At 38.4% G+C, this 20,156-nt stretch overlaps 2 protein-coding genes across 7 annotated transcripts in view; one reads left to right on the top strand and one right to left on the bottom strand.

Annotated features, from left to right (window-relative positions):
• The window catches only part of trim3b (tripartite motif containing 3b), a 31,274-nt gene extending 19,377 nt beyond the window's left edge, over positions 1-11,897 (top strand). For 5 of the 6 annotated variants that reach the window (XM_014003270.1, XM_014003272.1, XM_014003274.1 and 2 more), the window contains 15 exons: positions 485-614; positions 1,063-1,173; positions 1,635-1,786; positions 2,014-2,194; positions 2,289-2,390; positions 2,534-2,632; positions 3,825-3,977; positions 4,076-4,454; positions 5,617-5,720; positions 5,843-6,010; positions 6,112-6,280; positions 7,616-7,657; positions 8,243-8,313; positions 8,393-8,533; positions 9,873-11,897. In XM_014003270.1, coding sequence (XP_013858724.1) covers positions 485-614; positions 1,063-1,173; positions 1,635-1,786; positions 2,014-2,194; positions 2,289-2,390; positions 2,534-2,632; positions 3,825-3,977; positions 4,076-4,454; positions 5,617-5,720; positions 5,843-6,010; positions 6,112-6,280; positions 7,616-7,657; positions 8,243-8,313; positions 8,393-8,533; positions 9,873-10,025 — 2,155 coding nt within the window. In that variant the 3' untranslated portion in view covers positions 10,026-11,897. The remainder of the gene's footprint in view (positions 1-484; positions 615-1,062; positions 1,174-1,634; positions 1,787-2,013; positions 2,195-2,288; positions 2,391-2,533; positions 2,633-3,824; positions 3,978-4,075; positions 4,455-5,616; positions 5,721-5,842; positions 6,011-6,111; positions 6,281-7,615; positions 7,658-8,242; positions 8,314-8,392; positions 8,534-9,872) is intronic. The other variant, XM_014003275.1, reaches the window with a different exon arrangement.
• Positions 11,898-12,624: 727 nt separating this feature from the next.
• The window catches only part of trim47 (tripartite motif containing 47), a gene marked incomplete at its 5' end in the record, with an annotated part of 9,602 nt that continues 2,070 nt past the window's right edge, over positions 12,625-20,156 (bottom strand). Inside the window, 7 exon segments of the mRNA XM_014003276.1 lie at positions 12,625-14,816; positions 14,980-15,101; positions 15,190-15,212; positions 16,027-16,251; positions 16,620-16,715; positions 16,842-16,887; positions 18,724-18,935. Coding sequence (XP_013858730.1) covers positions 14,287-14,816; positions 14,980-15,101; positions 15,190-15,212; positions 16,027-16,251; positions 16,620-16,715; positions 16,842-16,887; positions 18,724-18,935 — 1,254 coding nt within the window. The 3' untranslated portion in view covers positions 12,625-14,286.

Here is a 20,156-nt window from a genome sequence, read left to right on the forward strand (position 1 = left end):
ACACAAATGCATGTACAAGTAAAAGGAAGAACAATTAATATATATTAAAAACAATAAAATTTTAATTATGTGTTCAATTATATAGACTAATTTGTTGGAAATAACCTGGAAAAATAAATATGAAAGTCAATTAAAATATGAAACAGGAGATAAAGTTCTCCCTTTTTAATTTAAATGGTGCACATAATTCTGCTTTTATTTCTAATTATGTCACTTTTGGTCTTCCATAATGCAGAAGCCTGATAATCATCTATTCATTTACAGTATATCAGGTGTGTTGGAGCAGAGAAACAAGTAAAACATGCAGGGCTGCGGCCCTCCAGGACCAGGAATGACCATGTCTGAACTAGAGACATAAAACATGCCTGCACGCTGCCCTCCTCATAGTTTTTGTTGAGTACAACCTTTAATTTTACGAGGAAGGATGTCTGATTCCTCTGATAAATTTTATTTTCAATCTTGCTATCTTACTTTCTCCCCTCAGCTGTCTTCAGAACTACATTCCTCCAGAGTCTCTGACGCTCTCGTGTCCAGTGTGCCGGCAGACGTCCATCCTGCCAGAGAAGGGAGTKTGTGCTCTACAGAACAACTTCTTCATCACTAATCTCATGGAGGTCTGACTCTAAACCCTCTTCTTTTATTAGAAACAACTCTTTTGTCACGTACAAAGAAATGATTAGACCCGTAGGGAAAAGGACAAAGCAAAGAAAAGTAAATGCTTTGTAATTGCGTGCATGTGAGTGATCTTTTCATGCTGCTTTTTATGGGAACAACTTTTGCTGGGTGGGAGGGAGGACATTCTTGCAGACTGAAGTCATGCTGGCCACTTCTCTTGGACTATTTGGACTTTAGGATATGTAGGTTTTCAGCTGAGCCCACAGTGGCAACAGTCAATGATAACCTGAGGATAAAGACAATTGGGAGAAAATGAGGTCAAGAAGGAAGTGAGCTAAAAGTTTTAATAGAAACAAATGTAGACTCACAAAACAAYAAGAAAAGAGAGTTTCGTGAACACAGCCATACAAAATGAACACAATGGAAAAAGGTCTTGTTTTGTTCCAGGTCCTCCAACGTGAGCCTGCGTGCTCACGGCCAGAGGCCTGCAGCGTGTTAGAGTCAGTCAGCGCTGCAGCAGCCGGGAAGCCCCTCTGCTGCCCAAACCACGAGGGAAAGGTGAGAAACCTTTGTTTACTCAGAAATACCTGAACTCAAACATCACTAAAATCTCCTAACTACTCCAATCATGCAAAATCCACCTTTTTAGCCCTAAATACATTTTGTCGTGTACCCCTCTATCAAACTGGAGCGGATCGCTCTGGAAGCTGGAGGGGGCGGGGTAGGAAACGTCTGGTTTGGATTTAAAGGGACAGCTTCAAAAYGAGTTAATCTGAGACGCACCTCAGAAAAAGGGGTGAAAGAGGGGATTGTGGAGTTACAATAAGGAGGAATTTAGGCCAAAGCACTGCAGTTCCACTTTATATAGACCCCAACTGACTGATTTAAATGTGGAAAAGAAGGATTTAAAAGCATGACAGGTCTCCTTTAATACAAGTAGTGCAAAAATGTATTTTTGAAATTATTTTCTTATGTGGTGCTCACCAGGAGATGCTGATTCGGTTTGTCTTTCTCTGCAGGTGATGGAGTTCTACTGTGAGTCTTGTGAGACAGCCATGTGTTTGGACTGTACAGAGGGCGAGCACCGGGAGCATGTGACGGTTCCTCTGCGGGACGTTGTGGAGCAGCACAAAGCTGCACTGAAAACACAACTGGATGCCATTCATAGCAGGTGGGCTCTCTATTTTGATGGGCTTTACAGAAACGTCTTCCACAGATTGATTTAGATGCTTAAGCATTTGGGCCTTCTTACAGCTGATACACTGCATAATCTGCCAACACATCAAACATTAAATTCAGTCTGACAGCTAGTTCTCTGTAGATTTGTCATTTTTCTTTTAGTTGCCCGCTGTTATTAACAACTTTTAGAGGAGAATCTTACACGCCTTCATCTTACAGGCTGCCTCAGCTAACAGCAGCCATCGAGCTGGTGAGCGAGATCTCTCGGCAGCTGAACGAACGCAAGAACGAAGCAGTGGCCGAGATCACCAGCACGTTTGAAGAGTTGGAGAGGGTGCTGCATCAGCGCAAGACAGCCCTTATCACAGACCTTGAGAACATCTGCAGCACTAAGCAGAAGGTCGTTTTCGCACTTGCATTTTTGGAGGATATCAATCTGTGGTTCTCATACTTTTTGYTTTTAACACTTTCTGTTTTGTCTCACCTGAGCACAGGTCCTGCASGCCCAGCTTTCGTCTCTGCTCCAGGGGAAGGAGCACATTCAGAGCAGCTGCAGCTTCACAGAGCAGGCTCTGAGCCACGGGACTGCAACTGAGGTGGGCTGCTTTGTTGTCGCTGTGTAGCTACTAGCAGAGTTATAAACCACGCTCAGACTTTATAACAATCGGTGACCAAATGTATGAATCCACTGAAAGTTAACATAAATCTAAATGTGATTATGTGTATATTGCAAGTGTAGGTGCTCCTTGTTCAGAAGCAGATGAGTGAGCGAGTAACCGCTCTGGCCAGACATGACTTCCCAGAAAAACCACATCAGAACGCTCACCTGGATTGCCAGGTATTAAAACCAGTGAAATAACTAATATTTCTCCATTCTCATCGTTGAAAGCAGGTTACATGCAGAGCAGTTTTGTCCATGTTTTTGTACAAATAGCAAAATGTCACATGACCATATCACTACCTTTCAGATCGGGTCGGCATCTGCAAATAAAACCATTGCGACCAACACAGTGGCGGAGCCAAGGGGTGGCCAGGGGTGGCCATGGCCACCACAGACAAATCTTTGGCCACCCCATTGGCCACCCTGTTGTAAACACCCCTTACACAGTGAAACAACCTTTAGGGGTGTAATAATCCTCCTGAACAGTTGGTGGCAGTGTTTAACAGTTTGAAACATCACCAAATTCGATTGTTTTCTTTGTGTACATAACATATGCCTATGTAATCTGACTTATGGTGACAAATGTTTATTTATTTATTTATTTATTTATTTATTTATTTATTTGTCACTATATCACAGTTTCATTTTATGTTATGAAGCCTGCATGATGCTCTGTCCCTTTTGGTTAGGAGTAGACCTATTGCTAAAGAAAAAGTGAAATGCCCCTTTAAATTCACTGTTGGTGGTTATTAATGCACCTGTTCATTGGGTAAAGTTATTTTTATTGGCTATAAACATGCAGTTGAAGGTCATCATTATTTGGCACAACGACATGTATTAAAATGAAAAATAAATCAATAAACAATACAAATGTAAAAAGCACCCCCAAAGTCATTAGATATGATAAATTCTGACACATTAACTTTATCTCAGACATAGCGGTGTGTTTAAAAATAGCATGATGAAACTAGTTTAATGAATAATCTGTCTCTGAAATAATTATTAAATCAAGTGTTTATTTATGTAGGTAAAAGTTTGTTAAACAACCTGGTAAAATACACCAGAATGCTGGAAAGGGCATCTATTTCATTCAAAATTTTCTTGGGGGGAGGGGGGACCCCCAGACCCCCCGACAATGTATCCACACACTTTTAAAATGGTTCTGACACCCATATTTATAATCACTGTCTGTATAACGACATGAGGAAATGACCAAAACAAAGATCTGCAGAAACTTTCAGGTAAAAATGTACGTAGTTTTCTTGGCCCCCCCATGTGAGTAGTGGTCCCTGTCTGGCCACCCCTGAGAAAAATGTCTGGCTCCGCCACTGCTCCAACAATAAGGTAAACTTGTGCCTGTCTGCTCCAGGTGGAGACTGAAGGTCTGCGGCGCTCCATCCAGAACCTGGGTGTCCTCCTCACCACATCCGCTGTGGCACACACCTCTGTGGCAACAGGAGAGGGCCTGCGACACGCAGCCACTGGGCARCACCACACCATCACTGTGACAACAAAAGACAAAGTATGATTTCTAAGTTGCGCACTAAGGTTTGATAAAMTCCTCCATTGAATTCTTGTTCATGCAAACCAGTCGCAGTTCTGTCGCACTGATTGTTGCAGGATGGAGAGCTGGTACGGACGGGAAATGCAGTTTTAAAAGCAGAGATTTTGTCTGTCGATGGCAGCCGGACTGCAGAGGCAGAAATAATAGACAACAAGAACGGGACGTACGAGGTGGGCTACACGCTACGCTCTGAGGGGGAGTACTCATTCAGCCTGTTGCTCTACGGACAGCCGATTCGAGGCAGCCCGTTCCGCCTGCGAGCGGTCAAGCCGTCTGATGTGCCACAATCGCCAGATGATGTGAAACGGAGGGTCAAGTCCCCCAGTGGGACGGGGGGCCACATTCGCCAGAAAGCGGTGCGACGGCCCTCCAGCATGTACAGCACCACCAAGAAGAAGGAGAACCCCATTGAGGATGAGCTCATCTACAGAGTTGGTATGACAGAGGAACATGTAGTTAGAACCTAGGGCAGAGCAATAAGGGTGGTAAATGCCATCCCTGACCCCAGGTGCCACCCCCAAATGATTGACAAGTGGGGTGGGGGTCACATGTGGCAGTAAATTGGAAATATAGTTAATGAAATTAGCTGTGGTGGCCATCTTGAAATTTGTATTTGCATTCAGGTTTTCTTGAAGATTATTGATGACTATATACCAGGATTTAGCTTAGTCTCTAAAATTGGCTGAAATATCTGTCTTTCTCAAATTAGCATTAGCCCTTAGCTTACAGTTGAGATTTCAGCATGTCGTGGAGTTTGCTATTAGCTACCACTTTACCTAATTTCAGCTCAAAGTTTCTAAAAAATAGTTGCAATTAGCTTTAGTGGCCATCTTGGATCTTTTATTTGCAATCAGACCTTATCAAAGATTATTCTCTTTTACTTTTATATACTGTACATTTTCAGCTGTGTATGGCTAAAATGTAAAAAAAAAAAGTTGAATCTGTAAAATTAGCTTTGGTTAGCTTAAATGGGTACTTGCAATCATTCATGGCTACACCAATACAAATTTCAGCTCAAAACAAATCAATTAGGACAAACTCCACCCACACAAACCAAGAAACTCCTCCTCTGTGCTGCAGAGACACCTACTTGAGATTTACACTACATTACCACAGACTATAAAACAAGGTTTTAAAGTGGCACACTTAACCCCAAGATTTTAGTTCATGCTAGGAGAGCACAAAAGTGAAAGTTAACTTGCCAAGAAGTGATTGATGAGTAGAAATTCAGAAATAAACACACCATTTATAATGTACACTGTTCTGTCAAAAGATCCAACCCAAAAACAAATGTCCACATTTACATTAGAACTGTTCATTGGCATGAAAAATGGCTAAAGCACAATGCAGTCTAAGAGGCTATACCATTTAATGCATTACCTGCTTCAAGCAAGTTTTGAGTTATACCTGTAGAGAAATAAATCAAATCCCTCATTTGCCGAAAAGTTAAAGAAAAGATTTTGAGGAACTGATTTTATGTCATCTAAAATTACCAGAGCAGAGAATTAGCCCCAAAACTCTTGTCAGACCTGATAAATTATGCTCAACCAAACTATTAATTGCCACATTGAACGAGCGCCTAATTGTTTTCTGTCAGGTTCCCGGGGCAGAGAAAAAGGGGAGTTCACCAACCTGCAAGGGATCTCAGCCTCCAGCAACGGCAGGGTGGTGGTGGCCGACAGCAACAACCAGTGCATTCAGGTGAGACTGCCCCACAGTGGGAAACACACACCACTGCAGCCGGGTTTGCCTCTGCACACATCTGTCATGCAGATTCCTGTCAGCCACTCAAACCAGGCCCCCCACGGTGGAACTGATTGCAGGTATTCTCCAACGACGGCCAATTTAAAATGCGCTTTGGGGTCAGAGGTCGCTCTCCGGGTCAGCTACAGAGACCGACGGGCGTCACTGTGGACATGAACGGCGACATTGTGGTGGCTGATTATGACAACAGATGGGTCAGCATCTTCTCCCCCGATGGCAAGTTTAAGGTAAAATCCCACATGTTTAATTTTAATGCTGTATATAAAACACATAAATACAGTTGAAGTTATCGGTGTCTCGAACGTGTTTTTGTCTTCCTCTGTCTCAGAATAAGATTGGAGCAGGCCGCCTCATGGGACCCAAGGGTGTGGCTGTGGATAAAAACGGCCACATCATTACAGTTGATAACAAAGCCTGCTGCGTCTTCATCTTTCAGTCCAACGGAAAGCTTGTGACAAAATTTGGAGGCAGAGGGACGTCTGACAGACAGTTTGCAGGTGAGGAGGAGGTCTGAACATTTACCAACAGGAAACATAAAGATAATCTATTGAGGCAGAATATAAAGTCAGTCAATTTAATTTTAATCTCATATTATCGACTCTCATTCATCCAGTGCTTCAAAGTTAGAACCCTACTTTGATGCTTTTCTATTTTATTCGTCCATCCATACATCCAAATTTGGCTGCCTTGCATGTCAAGGTTTTAAACAAAAAAGTAGGTTTTACTTTCTGCAAGTTTCATTAAATCAGTGGTTCATATTTTGCTAACACAAAGACATTGGTTGGTACTAAAAAAGTTTWAAAAAATCTTACACAATTTTAGTACTTAAAGGGGCAATATCATGTAAAATCAACTTTTTTGAGTTTTATATCATAAAAACATGCCCAAAGCCTTGCTTCGACTCATTCACGCATGTTTGAGAAATCCTGCAGTGTTTTTAGGAAGTCATGCTGAGGAGCAAAACGACAGGTGGGGACCAGAAACGCCTTTATGGTACTAGGAATGCCCCTGGGACGTGTCTTTAAGCCGAACTTCATCACAGACCACACCTCCCCACCCCACACACCCCACCCATGACTCCTGCAGGCTCTCGGCAGTAACAGAGCAAAGTGAAAGTGAAACTTAAACTGTCTGCTGAGATCTACTACTTCTCACTCAGAGACGCTCTTTTCAGATTCAAAATACCTTTGAGGAAATGTGTTTTCAGATGCCAAGTAAACTGCATCATTGTGCGCGCGCGAAACAACCCCACCCCTGTGCGCGCGCAACCCCCCACCCCGACTGAAATTGACGGGACAGAAGCGGAAGGTGGTTCTTAAAGAGACAGAGGCCAATTTCAAGGCTTTTAGAAGAGGAAGTGATGAGAAGATGAGTTTATTTTCTATTTAAACATAAAAAACAGCATTTTAATAACAGCCAAAGGCGACATAGATACTTTATTATGGTATAGTTTTTAAATAAATGCCTGAGAAACACATAATATTGCCCCTTTAAATACGCCAGGGATGAGTTTCAGCTACTACCACATCTTTTAGGTATAGCATTTTTCTTTTTGCTAAGCTTCAACATTTTAAGCCCCAGGAAGGACCCAGAGCAACTTTATGTCCTGATATTAAAATATAAAATGATTATTGATTAGCGGATTATGTCCCATATCACTTTATGCTGAAGAATCCAAACCCTGTATTTATTATGTAGAACACTAATTAATGGCTTGTCCCCTGCCATGCACCCATCCTGACCATCCTTGAGCGTTTTCCCCTTCACTTTTTTTTATCTTTATCTGCAATGATGTTGTTTCATTCTGTTCTTCCTTCTGTTTTCTGATTCAGAAAAACTTGGCCCAAACTTTAATAAATCTGGCTCAGTTTTCAGTAAGTACTAAGTGTGGCCTTGCTGCAACCTTAATCCCACAGTGCCCTCTGTCTAACCCAAATCCCCGATCACATGTCTGACTTCTGAGGAAGTCGACTGTAGACAAATGAATGGATCGAGCTGTGCTCGTACCATGGTGATTAAAACTTCCAAAATAATGAAAACAGATGAAATAAGGAACATTTTGTCTTGTGTTTTGTGGTTTTTGTGTAGAATAGCTATAAAAGAATAAGTGTTTTCTTCTGTTCTTGMCTTAAAATGAGTGTTAAGAGGTGTTGCGTTTAATGATGGGTAACTTAAGCCAATAAACTTTCCAAATATACAATCAGTAAAGCTATTTTTGACTGAGTTTTGTGTGATTAGACAAAGCATGCATTAACAGTGTAAAAACAGGAAGCTTCTCTATTAATTTTTTTATTAAATAAAGTTTAAAATTCTGAAAATACATAAAACATTTAAGAACCCACTTCACTCATATAAAACCAACAACCTGATCAAGCATTTTAACAGCCTACCGGTACTCACTGTGACATGATCTGGGGCAACTGTAATTTCCCTACAATAACCCGCTTCTCCTCCCACAGGTCCGCACTTTGTTGCCGTGAACAACAAGAATGAAATAATAGTGACGGATTTTCACAATCACTCTGTGAAGGTACAAAGAGAAAAGTCTGCTGTAAATCTTAGAAAAAGGGTGATTAGTGGAGACATAACCTGCCGACTGTCTCCAAAAGGTGTACAGTGCAGACGGGGAGTTCCTGTTCAAGTTTGGCTCTCACGGCGAAGGCAACGGCCAGTTCAACGCTCCCACCGGGGTGGCTGCGGACGCCAACGGAAACATCATCGTAGCTGACTGGGGTAACAGCAGAATTCAGGTACCTTCAGGGTGCTTTTAGAATATAAACTTTGACCATTTCTATGGGATAAATCTTGTGCCAGAAGGAATTGAATTTGAATAGCTCAGATTGAATCTGAATGTGCATAATTTGAAATTGAATGCATTGGTTTTAAAATAAATTTCACTAAATTGAAACTGAATTTAATGATTTGAAACTGAATTTAAAGTTTTGAATTTGAATTAATTTGCTTTGAAACTGTATTTTGGTTTATTAAAAATTCAGTTTAACTACTTTCAATTTCAGCTGCAAAATTCAATTTTTTGTGTCACATATCCAGGTCCTTGAGAGAGCCAGCCAGAGTAATCAAACACAGACCCACAGATTCATTAACTTCGGTGAAGTTTCCCTTCTGTAATGTAACAGAGTTGATGCAATACACCATAAAAGTGACAAAAATAGACAGCTATTTTATTGCAGTGATTAATTTTACCTTCAACTATAGGTAAATTAATTTTACCTATAGAAAATGTTGCATTCACATCCTGTCATGGATCAGTCAGTAGTAGCATTTGATCAATATGTGATCCATGATGTGATATAAATGTAACATTTTCTACATTTTTTACTCACTGCAAAAAATAACTTTGTTTTTGTCACTTTTACATTGAATTTTATCAACTCTGTTACATTACAGAAGAGAAACTTCACCGAAGTGAAACATAAATCTGTGGATCTGTGTTTGATTACTCTGGCTGGCTTTCTCCAGGACAAGGATGTGTGATACAAAAATCTGAATTATGGAACTGGAAGTGAAAGTGGTCAAACTGAAATTTTAATAAATCAAAATACAGTTTCAAAGCAAATTAATTCAGATACAAAACTTTAAATTCAGTTTCAAACCATTAAATTCTGTTTCAATTTAGTAAAATTCATTTTCAAACCAACACATTCAATTTCAAATTATGCACATTCAGATTCAATCTGAGAAATTTAAAATCAGTTCCTGCTGGCACAAGATTTATCCCATACGTTTCAAATGTATTTCTGCAAACACTATAAACCAGAGGTGTAAAGTGTTATAGTAAAGGGGTTCATCTGGTTGCACTAAACTGAGTTGAGTTTATCCAACTCGTTTTAGTGGAACCAGTTGTCATAACTTGGTAAGTTTAACATTTAATTTCTTAGATTGTGTATAAAAGTACTTATACTTTCTCGATTATTGTATAGAGTTTTATGACTTTTGCTTAAGTAGCCTACTTTGATTATCTGTGAAATTAATTCCTACCAATGTCCTTTTCTGTTAAAGTGTTTTTACTTTTACTTAGTTGATTGACAGCTCTGCTGTAAACTAAGAGGCATTTTGTTCTTGCATCAGGTGTTTGACAGCACAGGGTCCTTCCTTTCCTACATCAACACCTCCGCAGACCCTCTGTACGGCCCTCAGGGTCTCGCTCTCACCTCAGACGGTCACGTGGCTGTTGCAGACTCCGGAAATCACTGCTTCAAAGTTTACAGATATTTGCAGTAGACGGAGGGAAGACGCCGCTGCTTGAGTAAATTAATGTAAACTAAGAACTGCACCGTGCCTGCACACTTTAAAGAGACTCCATTCTCACAAACTCATATTCTTTGTTCAGAGTCTACATTCTTTAGTGGTTGTAATATCAGAAGATAAACGATAAACATATTGAGCGAGCAATGTTCAAAATCAGAGATATTTTGCACCGAACACAAACTCAACAAAATTATTGGTTAAAAAAATAAACATATAAATAGAATGCAATTTATTTCGCAGGAATAAATTGTTCTGTTATTTGATATTTTATCATATCTCTTGGTTTGTGTACCTTTTATCTATCTTTATATTCGACTAATTGATTTAAAATAAATGATTGAAGCTTACATTTTTATTTTCCTAAATGCCAACCAATAGTTTGCTGGTCTTAAAGCAAAAGTTCAGATTTGTTTTGGTGTTATGTAGAAATGAAAGGAACAGGTAATATCTTACCTGCTGCAGATGGCTCTTAGAACAACCTCAGTTTGGGGAAAAAAAAGAGACTCGTTGAGACTGTAGCGCTAATGGTTAGTTTTAGCTTTGTTGTACGCAGTTATTTACATACAAGCACAGACAGCAGCAGCATTTGGCTGTAGCACTTTGTGTTCACTTTGAGGCACTTCAAACAGGAATATATTTGACACAAAAAAGCAAAAATGAACACAGTTATGTATTAGCTGATAAAATAGTGTTTGCATAAACTGAAATTTTAAGAATGTAGTTGGTTTACGACATAAGCAATCCATATCTCACATTTCCACCATACCAACTTCAAAAAAATGTTTTGAACTGTTCCTTTAAGTTGCACTACCCTTATGGGAGGCAGGAAAATATAATTAGAGATTTGTTTTTCCTTTTCTGCATCATGTCACTTTAATTTAGTTTTAACCATATTTTTATGCAAATAGTTCTGTTTAAAAGAAGCACAACATCTTAACCAGCTCTATAAAAACAAAAAATCTGATTTTAAAATCGAACCCGACTTTTTGCACTTTTGTCTATTCATACCATGTCTATTGTACATATGCATATTTAGGTGTACATATGGATTTCAGCATCCATGTTATATCACTGTTTAACCTACTTATTTCAGCATTTAATCCAAATTAAGATCATGCCAAGTAGTAGCCAGCACGACTGAAACAAAAGCTGAACAAAGTTGTATTTTTTTTGGCATTTGTTAAATGTTTTTCAGAAGATTTAATTTATATTTGATTTTTGTAATATCATTTGTTCTACAAATTATTTTTGTAATTGCTGAATTCAAACATTGTCTTCATTTTTTTTTGCCAAATGTTGTAAATCTTAGCATTGAAATCTGTTTCTCACCACATTTTTTCCCACAGATTTTAAGTTCTGTTATGCAGTGACTTTTCCTTTTGCCAAAATGTATTGTTGTAAGTTAACATTGCACATAACATGAATATAATAAGATTATATATCATTTGCAAGAGTAATATATGTCTATGTATAGCTCATAAGTTGACATAATCAATAAATATATTGTACATTACAATCAGACTTCTATCGTAGCTGACAAGCACCTTTATCATGTATTTTTACAGTACTTGTATTCATTTGTCCTGTATTTTTGTGTGTATTTTTTAGTGTGGACCCCTAGAAATGCAACACCAGCTAACACACAACTCATTTTTTGCCTGTTTAGTAAGAACACACCCCCCCCCCCCCCGTCTTTAATTTGTTTGTTTACCTGTACTGAGAGAAACCCTCTTTATGAATTAAACCTGTTTGTTATAGTTTTATTATTTTGTCTAAGGCTTTTAATGTGTCTAACATGTCTGTGTGAAATAAAATAAGCACATTTGATTAAAATGCTACATCTAAGTTCTTTTATCAACATGAGCATCGCTGACAAATATCTAAATTAAATAATATATTTAGAAACAATCTGTCATTTTTGTTTTTCATAAGATTCATGTGACTTTTGTCAATTCTTGGATTAGACCACAGCACAAACCATAATTTTTCAGCTTCCTTTGATGACAATCCCAGGTGTTTATGAGCATCATGAGGACAAGCATCATTGAAATTACTTTTCAAACGTGTTTGACCATTTTATCTGTATTCAGGTTAATTTTAATACAGTCCAAAATTAAGGACAACCTGGTCCGTAGGTATGCTRTTGCTTTTTATATTGCCTTTTATGTTCTCATCTTAATAAAAAGGCAGAGAAGTCATTTCTGAGTCATAATCAAAGCTGGAGGCAGCGATGGCAAAATAAAATACCATTTTCTCACCTCCTCCTTAATGTTCTGGATAAGAAAACTGAATCAGCAGCTGATGTTGGGGGGATGGACGATTAATCAGAATAGCAAATAAAACTAGGTTAGTAGTGATGAACAATGAATGATTGTGAAAATACTCAACTATTTGACATTWCAGTTGAGGTTTGAGAGGAAAATTCTTGAATAAAAACCTTTTTATGCTTCACAAAAACAATTTATTGTTGACCATGAATTATTACTGAAATGTTTAAAAAGTATTTATCTAAATGTGTAAAGCTACAAACAATTAAAACATCACAGTATTTCCACAAAGAGAAGCTGAAACATCTTTTTTTTCTTCTTTATTCTTAATGAAAAATCTGAAAATCATTTATATACAGTTAAAAGGACCAAAACGAGCTTAAAAAAATCATCACAYTGTAAGGACATATTGGAAAATAATGGAAAGCTAAAGCAGAGCTTTCTAAATTATTATCTTAAAACTATCAGGTTATCCTCAAAAAGCTTCTTCTTTTGGCCCAACTTTTAACAACCTTTGATGTCTGAAAATTAAAATGAAAGTAAGCATACAAGTTGCCATTCTCTAAACATAAAATAAAATTAAAAATAACAAAAAATAATAAATTACAACTTAGTGTGATTGCAGACACACTTTCAGATCCAAAACAAGCTACAGATTGCAAAATAAAAGCTTGTAAATAATCAAAAAAATGTATAAAGCGCATCATATCATGCAACACAAAAATCATTGCGCTAAATTTAGAATACTAATAAGTGAATGAAAAAAACAGAACAATTTACCAATTTAGAATAAAAAAAAGCTGAAAGATGAAAAACAGGCTTTAAGATTTTAACAAATACAAATGTTGATAAAAAGTTTGACAAATTATATAACATTTTAACTATAAAAACACAATCGAATATAATGACTTTAAATAACTGATTTGTTTATTACTATTTWGTAAATTACTGAACAGTGTAGCCAAACTATTTCCCTAATAATTAACCCTCAAAGAAAACAAGAACAAAGCATGTATGCAGAAAAACTAAAATAAAATTCTTAACAGATTGAAACAATTGTGTTGACACAAACACCAATTACTCTGCTTTGACAKATCGACATGTACAAGCTAAATGAGCAATTGTTGGAGAAAGTGTCAGAAGTTCCAGCGTTTTTTTTTTTTTAACTGGATGTTTCGTCATTTACCGTTTCATCCCTGCAGAGATAAARAGCTCCACCTTTCTTTAAACAACCTTCAAAACAATATGGCTTCATGCTTTCAGCGTGAGACAAAAGGGCTGCAAACTCTTTTAGGAAACTATATAAAAACTGTCAATGGCTAAAAACTGTGTAAATAATTAAAATAAAAAGGACATTAAAAAAAAGCCATTGTACTAAAAATATTTGGGTCCGCAAACAACCATGTCGTTACATGTGGAAGTCTGAACTGCTGCTGAAATCCCTGGCTGGCTGAGAAGGTCAAACTGACCAACATCTATCAATGTGATATGTTAAGGGTTCTTCTACCAACTGCTCCTTTGCCTGGCAAAAAACTTACACAGTAGTTTGGCAAAATGGTTGCCTATGGGATATGAATTACATATGCTCCAATCAATGAGAGCATCTGAGGCATCTGCCACCCCGCAGACACAGTGATATAGCCCGCAAAGCACCTCTCCAAAGCCCCCGTTACAGTAAATCAGGGGTATGAGCCTACAGTAGGTGTCTAAATTGGAAATAAAATAGAAAAATCACTCCAAGATGACAACACACCAGATTATATTCATTTTATATGACCTAATATATATTTAGACATAAAATCAATGAGTAACAGCTGAAAAGCACACAATACAGGACTGTGAAGACTCAACATGACCCCATTACTCTAGCCTAGCCTATGAGAAATTGCCATTTCAGGAGTCAAACCTGAAAGAAAAAAAACGAGTCGACTCTTCAACAATCGGTGCAACCACTCTGTAAATCTCAGTTAATAATAGTGGCATATTTGCATCCTGCTGCCTGGATCATTCTTCCCTGGGCTGAAAAAAGGGTAGACCGGCTCATCAAAGCAGGTGTTAAACATGAACAGTCTCCGCATGGTTACCGCATCGTAGAAACTAAGACGCCCGTTGTCGTAGTCCAAATACACACCTACACGCGGGGAGTTCCAGTAGTCGGCGACGGGAACGCGGCCGTCTTCCACGTTGGCGTACAGCCGGTCCTGCAGGCACAGGCTCCAGTATCCTGAGGAGGGAGTGAGGCTGACAAAGCCCTTCCTGTTGCTGCATTCAGTGGTCACCCCCAGGTACCACACACCTTTGTCCCTCACGTCCACCTCCCAGTAGTGCTGACCGCTGGCGTACTGGGCTGTGGCAAGGACGCCGCAGAAGCGATTGAAGCGACCCGGCAGATCCGGCTCCTGGTTGCGAATGTGGCCCTCCTCCACTTTGGTATCGAAGTCTGAGATAAACAGGTTTAAGTGAGCGGTGTCTGGGTCCAAGGTGAGGTTCTGAGGCACTGCACAGAAACAGACAATAAGAGTTTAGTTCATAAGTTAACTTCTGRGCCGACACAATCCTACCTATTTAGTTGATCACGACTTAAAAAATAACACTTTATTTTTTGTCTGTTTGCCTCATTTAAAGCCTAAAAGCTGTCAATTTTTACTGCGTAAACTCACTGGTGTGCAGCACATGCATCATTTTCTTCCACATGATGAGCTGGAAAGGCCCTGAGAAGTCTGTAAATTCAGTCGGACAACTAACAGGGTCGAAGCTGSTGAAAATCTTGCAGTGAATTGCTCTGAAAAGAAATACAGAAAAATGCAATTGTAAAAAAAGACAAGACAAAGGCAGATTTGYTTTAAGTCGGACACTTTTAGACTACTTACTCTTCGTATGTTTCAGCAAGGCTCTGTCGGTAAAAAAAAAAAGAAAAAGAAAAGAAAAGAGAAAAGATGTGAATGCTCTGAACAAGTGTGAAACAAATGCAATTATCATATCCTCTGGACTATAAGTCACTTTTTTTCATAGTTTGGTTGGTCCTGGTTATAGTGAGGCGCGACTATATTTTTTCCTGTTCATGATGCATTTTTTGACTGATGTGACAAACTTTTATAGTTCATACTGACATGAACCAGAGAGGAAACATTACCGTCAGCAGCCATGAGAGGGAGCTTTAGGCTTGTGACAACTGTGGTATATGTTGTTCCTGTAGCCTACTGGTTATAAAAAATGAGCAGCAGAAAGAAAGTTTGGAGTGAATGAGAAACTTGTGAGGGACTTGAAAAGCAGAGGTTACTCTTGCTGCATTGAAGAAAAAAAAAAAAACGGTAATCACGGCATTTGTGAAATTACGGTTAAGTTTTTTGTTAGAATGCATTGTCATTTTATTTGCAACAACAATAATGGACAACATTAAACTTGAAGTACCAAAGACTATACTGGATGATCCAGCAGTATGACACAAAGGGCTCGAGGGGAGGACGACAGAGGACTGAAAGCTAAGCTAGCTTGTTGTTGCTTGCTGCGGTGGTTGTTTAGTTGTTTTGTGTGAAAACAAAAACTTTACCGTCGTTGCAAGTTAATCTCATCTGTTTAAGTTAATTAAGGCTATTCGGAATCCCAGGAGCTTCACTCATAAAACAGATGTGTTGGATGTGATTGTTTTTATGTCAACACATATATTGTGAAATTGTGATTTCAAAGATCAGTCACTTTAAACTGACCTCAAAACTAGTTTTTCCATTAAGACAACTGTGAATATCTGAAATAGCTTTGTCCGCATCTGCCACTTCTGTCTCGACGGCTTTCAGGTTGTCATCTATGGCGACCATGGTAGCCACTTCCTCCCTGTCCAAGCTCTCCAGCAGGGAATCTCTCTCATCTAGCAAGAACTGGACCAAAGCGCCAACGTCTGCTTCGATCTTCTCCTTCAGTCTTTGATTCTTCAACTAGAAAACAAGAGACGTTTGGACGTTAAGTTTGCAACTTGATCAGAGCAACATAATTACAGCGTGTGGGAGGTGTCACAGATTTGTATTAGTGTGTGTGCTAATGTTCTAATTACAGACATAAAAAAGTAATAATAATCTGAATTTTCAAATGCCAAACTTATTTGCATAATCACAACTGTCAGCCAGATTTGCCTTGTGCAACATATCCAAAGTCAAAACTCACATTTACTGTAAAGGACAACATGAACCAATCATTTAAAAACTTTGAAAACAATGTGATCAGAATAAAGAACTAATTCAAGTGGGTATGGAGACATTTCCTCAAACATGTTTAGATTTTTCAAACACAGCTTCAGGTATCGTACCCGCACTTCACTTTTAGTCCGCTGATCTGTGGCTCTGATTTTGATACACTGCGACTTATGCCAGTTGATCTCCCCCAGCCTCAGCCTCAACTCCCTCTGTAACAAATACACATCAGATTACATGAAACACTGCATGAAAACAGAAACATGCTCTGTTTTTGAGCTGCTGCAAATTCTGCAACACAAATACCACATTTCCATTGTTAAAAACTCAAATCTTACCTTCATGTCATTCATGACCTCTTGCACCGGTGTCACATCATGGTGTCTGAAATCACCGTGAAACAAAACGCCACGCAGTTACACAGCCATTTCCCATGCACGTAACTCAAAAATACCCTTAGTGTCTTGTAGAGCTTTATTAAATCCACATTTGTTAAAACACACTCTGCAGCTTCAACATGTCCTCCAAACTCACTGAACTGAAATGTCCTTGAGGTTTAATCAAGTGGCAAATGTAACATTTAGCTATCTGGACGTCAGCCTTGAAGACGACACAAAGTCTGGCTTTATCAGCTGAGTTGCTTTGCATTCCAAGCTCGCAGACTCAACTTTGTCTAACCAAGTCATCACGTCCCAGCGTGYCCTCCCACCAGCATTCCTTTTTTTAGAATGGGTTTTGAAACTGACTAGACCAGTGGTTCCCAACCCTGGTCCTCAAGTACCCCTATCCAGCATGTTTTACTTGTTTCCCTGCTATTCAGCAGGTCTTCAGAAGATTGTTAGTCCCTCATTCATTCAAACCAGGTGTGTCAAAGCAAGGAAACTTCTAAACATGCAGGAAAGGAGTCCTTGTGGACCAGGGTTGAGAATCACAGCTTTAATACATGTTATCTGATTTATTATTTACAAATAAATAACAAAGAATCCATGGCTTCCAAAGGTAACACTAAAAAAATAAAACTGAGGCAATATTATATTTTGAAAATGTCTCATCAAGCTCAGAGAAGCTCTGGAGGTGTTCATCAACATTTAAAGCAGTGATTTTTAGATGTTTCCCTGCTTTGACACACCTGGTTTGAATGAATGAGGGATTAACAATCACCTGAAGACCTGCTGAAGAGCAGGAAAACAAGTAAAACATGCTGGATAGGGGTACTTGAGGACCAGGTTTGGGAACCACTGACCTAGACGATGTAAGAAATTGCTTGTTGGCAGTGTTGTATAAAGTACCATAAAGTGATACTCGAGTAAAAGTACAAGTATCTTACCAAAAAATTACTTTGGTAAAAGTTAAAGTCTCCTTTAGGAATATTATTTGAGTAAGTCTTAAAGTATCTGATATTTTTTGTACTTAAGTATTAAATGTATCGATTTAAAATGAGCAGTTAGATTTTCTGTCAGGACATTTATTAGGAGGTGATCTCCCCAAAAAATGCTGAAATGACTACATCGCATTACAATGCTTAGTTCATGTTAAATTTAGGATGCACTGTACATATATCAAAGCTGCCCAAACCTTTTCTCCAAAACGAAAATCTATCTGAGGGCTGCGGCCAAATGTAATAATATAATTCATGAAATAGAAATACTTTTTAAGTACAGTCCTTTTATTTTAATGATTATGTCCTGCTGGAGTGTGACATGATTTGTTTGTGTACAAACTAATACGCTATCAGCGTTTTAAATATTTATACTTCTCATTCAACCACAATTAAATTCACTTTAAAGGGCATAGTTTATATGGATAGTATTTATTTTTATAATAACAAGCTGGAATGAAAACAAGCAAAAATGAAATAAAAGTAACGACTTTCTACTTGTAAAAAGTAGGCTGAAAAATAATTACTCAAGTAAAATACAGCTACCCAAAAATTCTGATTACGTACAGTAACAAAGTATTTGTACTTAGTTACTTTACAACTCTGCTTGTTGATCAGAATTATCAAACTTCGTTCTGCTTTATCATTTAACTTTAAATAAACAGAAAAAAACAGAGTTTAGTTCCACAAGCACAACATAATAAAAACAACTCAAATCTTTGTTTTTTATTTTTCTTACTAATTTCTGTGACAAATAATTAAAGAGACAATACCAATCTTGCCATTTACCCCTCTTTTCAGGGCATACCATTAATTAAACTCCTTTGACTGAATTAACCAACCTGTGAGCTCTGGACTCCCTGCAGACGACACAGATGAGCCTCTTGTCCGTTTGGCAGTAGAGTTTCAGCTCCTCGCTGTGGTGCTCACACTTTCCATCCATTTTCGAGGGCTTAGAAGGTGGAGGACACGGCGCCAGACACTCCAGATCATCCAATTTGTCCACCAGATTCTGCACCAGGTAGTTTTTGGTGAAAGTCCTCTTATTGAACACCTGAGAGAAAAAATAAAGAAATACAGAAAAACCTTGACGTGCATATGYAACCAAGTCTTGACCACGTCCACAGCCAGAAAAATACACGGCTTTATCAGTTTTCCATGTGCGTACGGAAGAATTTTACCCCACCCCTCTTTACTAAGCTGCTTCAATTCCTTGTGATTTTTCATACATTTGTTTCCGTGCAGCTCTCTTAAGATGTCATCACTACAGCATTTCTGTTAAGCTGAGTTCTTTTTTTCCATTTTCCATTTTAGCTGTCAGACAGATGGCCTCATATTTGACTATAAAATACTTCAGTAAACACAGAGAGCTCATGATCTATTCAATGACTGCAAGAAAAACAGTTTCTGTGGCTGCAAAACAAGCTGAAATCGTCATCCCCTCCACCACAGTGTGTGACAGCTGTTGAGGCGTTGCTGCCAAAATGCTGTGCTTGGTTTTCACCAACCGTGGCACAATGCATTATGAACTATCATCTCAGTATGGTTTATATACTTCATAATACTTATTACATCCATTTTTGATACCRTTAATAAATGACCAGACCTCTGACATGGCTCTACTTCAGTTATTCATGGCTGTGCAGCGTAAATATCAATATCATGATCAAACAAACGCCACTCAACCAACRATCACCCCTCCCAAAACAGAAACACAAAGCTAAAAATTGGAAAATCAATATCGGACATTAATATCGGCCCAGTTTTACATATTGGACCGATACAGATATTCTAAAAAATGACCAATATCGGCCGATACCGATATTAATGGCGATATATTGTGCATCGCTAATTAGATTAGTTGTTCCCACAACAACTTAATCACATTACTGATAGCAAATTGATTAGAAAGATGTACTAAACACCTCAAGCATAAAAAAATCATAAATGTGACGTGCATTTAAGAGTCAATAAAAAAATCTATTTACAAGGTGAACTTTTCCCCCCATGTGTGTTAAACAAAACCTCCTGCTCATATCTAACCTATCTATCCCAAGTAGCACGAAGGTTAACTGGAAAATGCAATACTCCAAAAATAAAAGCCAGGTGTATTTTTTTAATCAGCATGCAATGAATGCAAATATATTCTTGATTTAACTTCTTTATTGTTGTCCTCACTATCCCTGGTTTATCCTGCTCATATGTACAGTGGGGAAAATAAGTATTTAGTCAGTCACCAATTGTGCAAGTTCTCCCACTTAAAAAGATGAGAGAG

The sequence above is a fragment of the Austrofundulus limnaeus genome, unplaced genomic scaffold, assembly GCF_001266775.1.
Source record: "Austrofundulus limnaeus strain Quisiro unplaced genomic scaffold, Austrofundulus_limnaeus-1.0 Scaffold17, whole genome shotgun sequence".
In the NCBI taxonomy this organism is placed as follows: domain Eukaryota; kingdom Metazoa; phylum Chordata; class Actinopteri; order Cyprinodontiformes; family Rivulidae; genus Austrofundulus; species Austrofundulus limnaeus.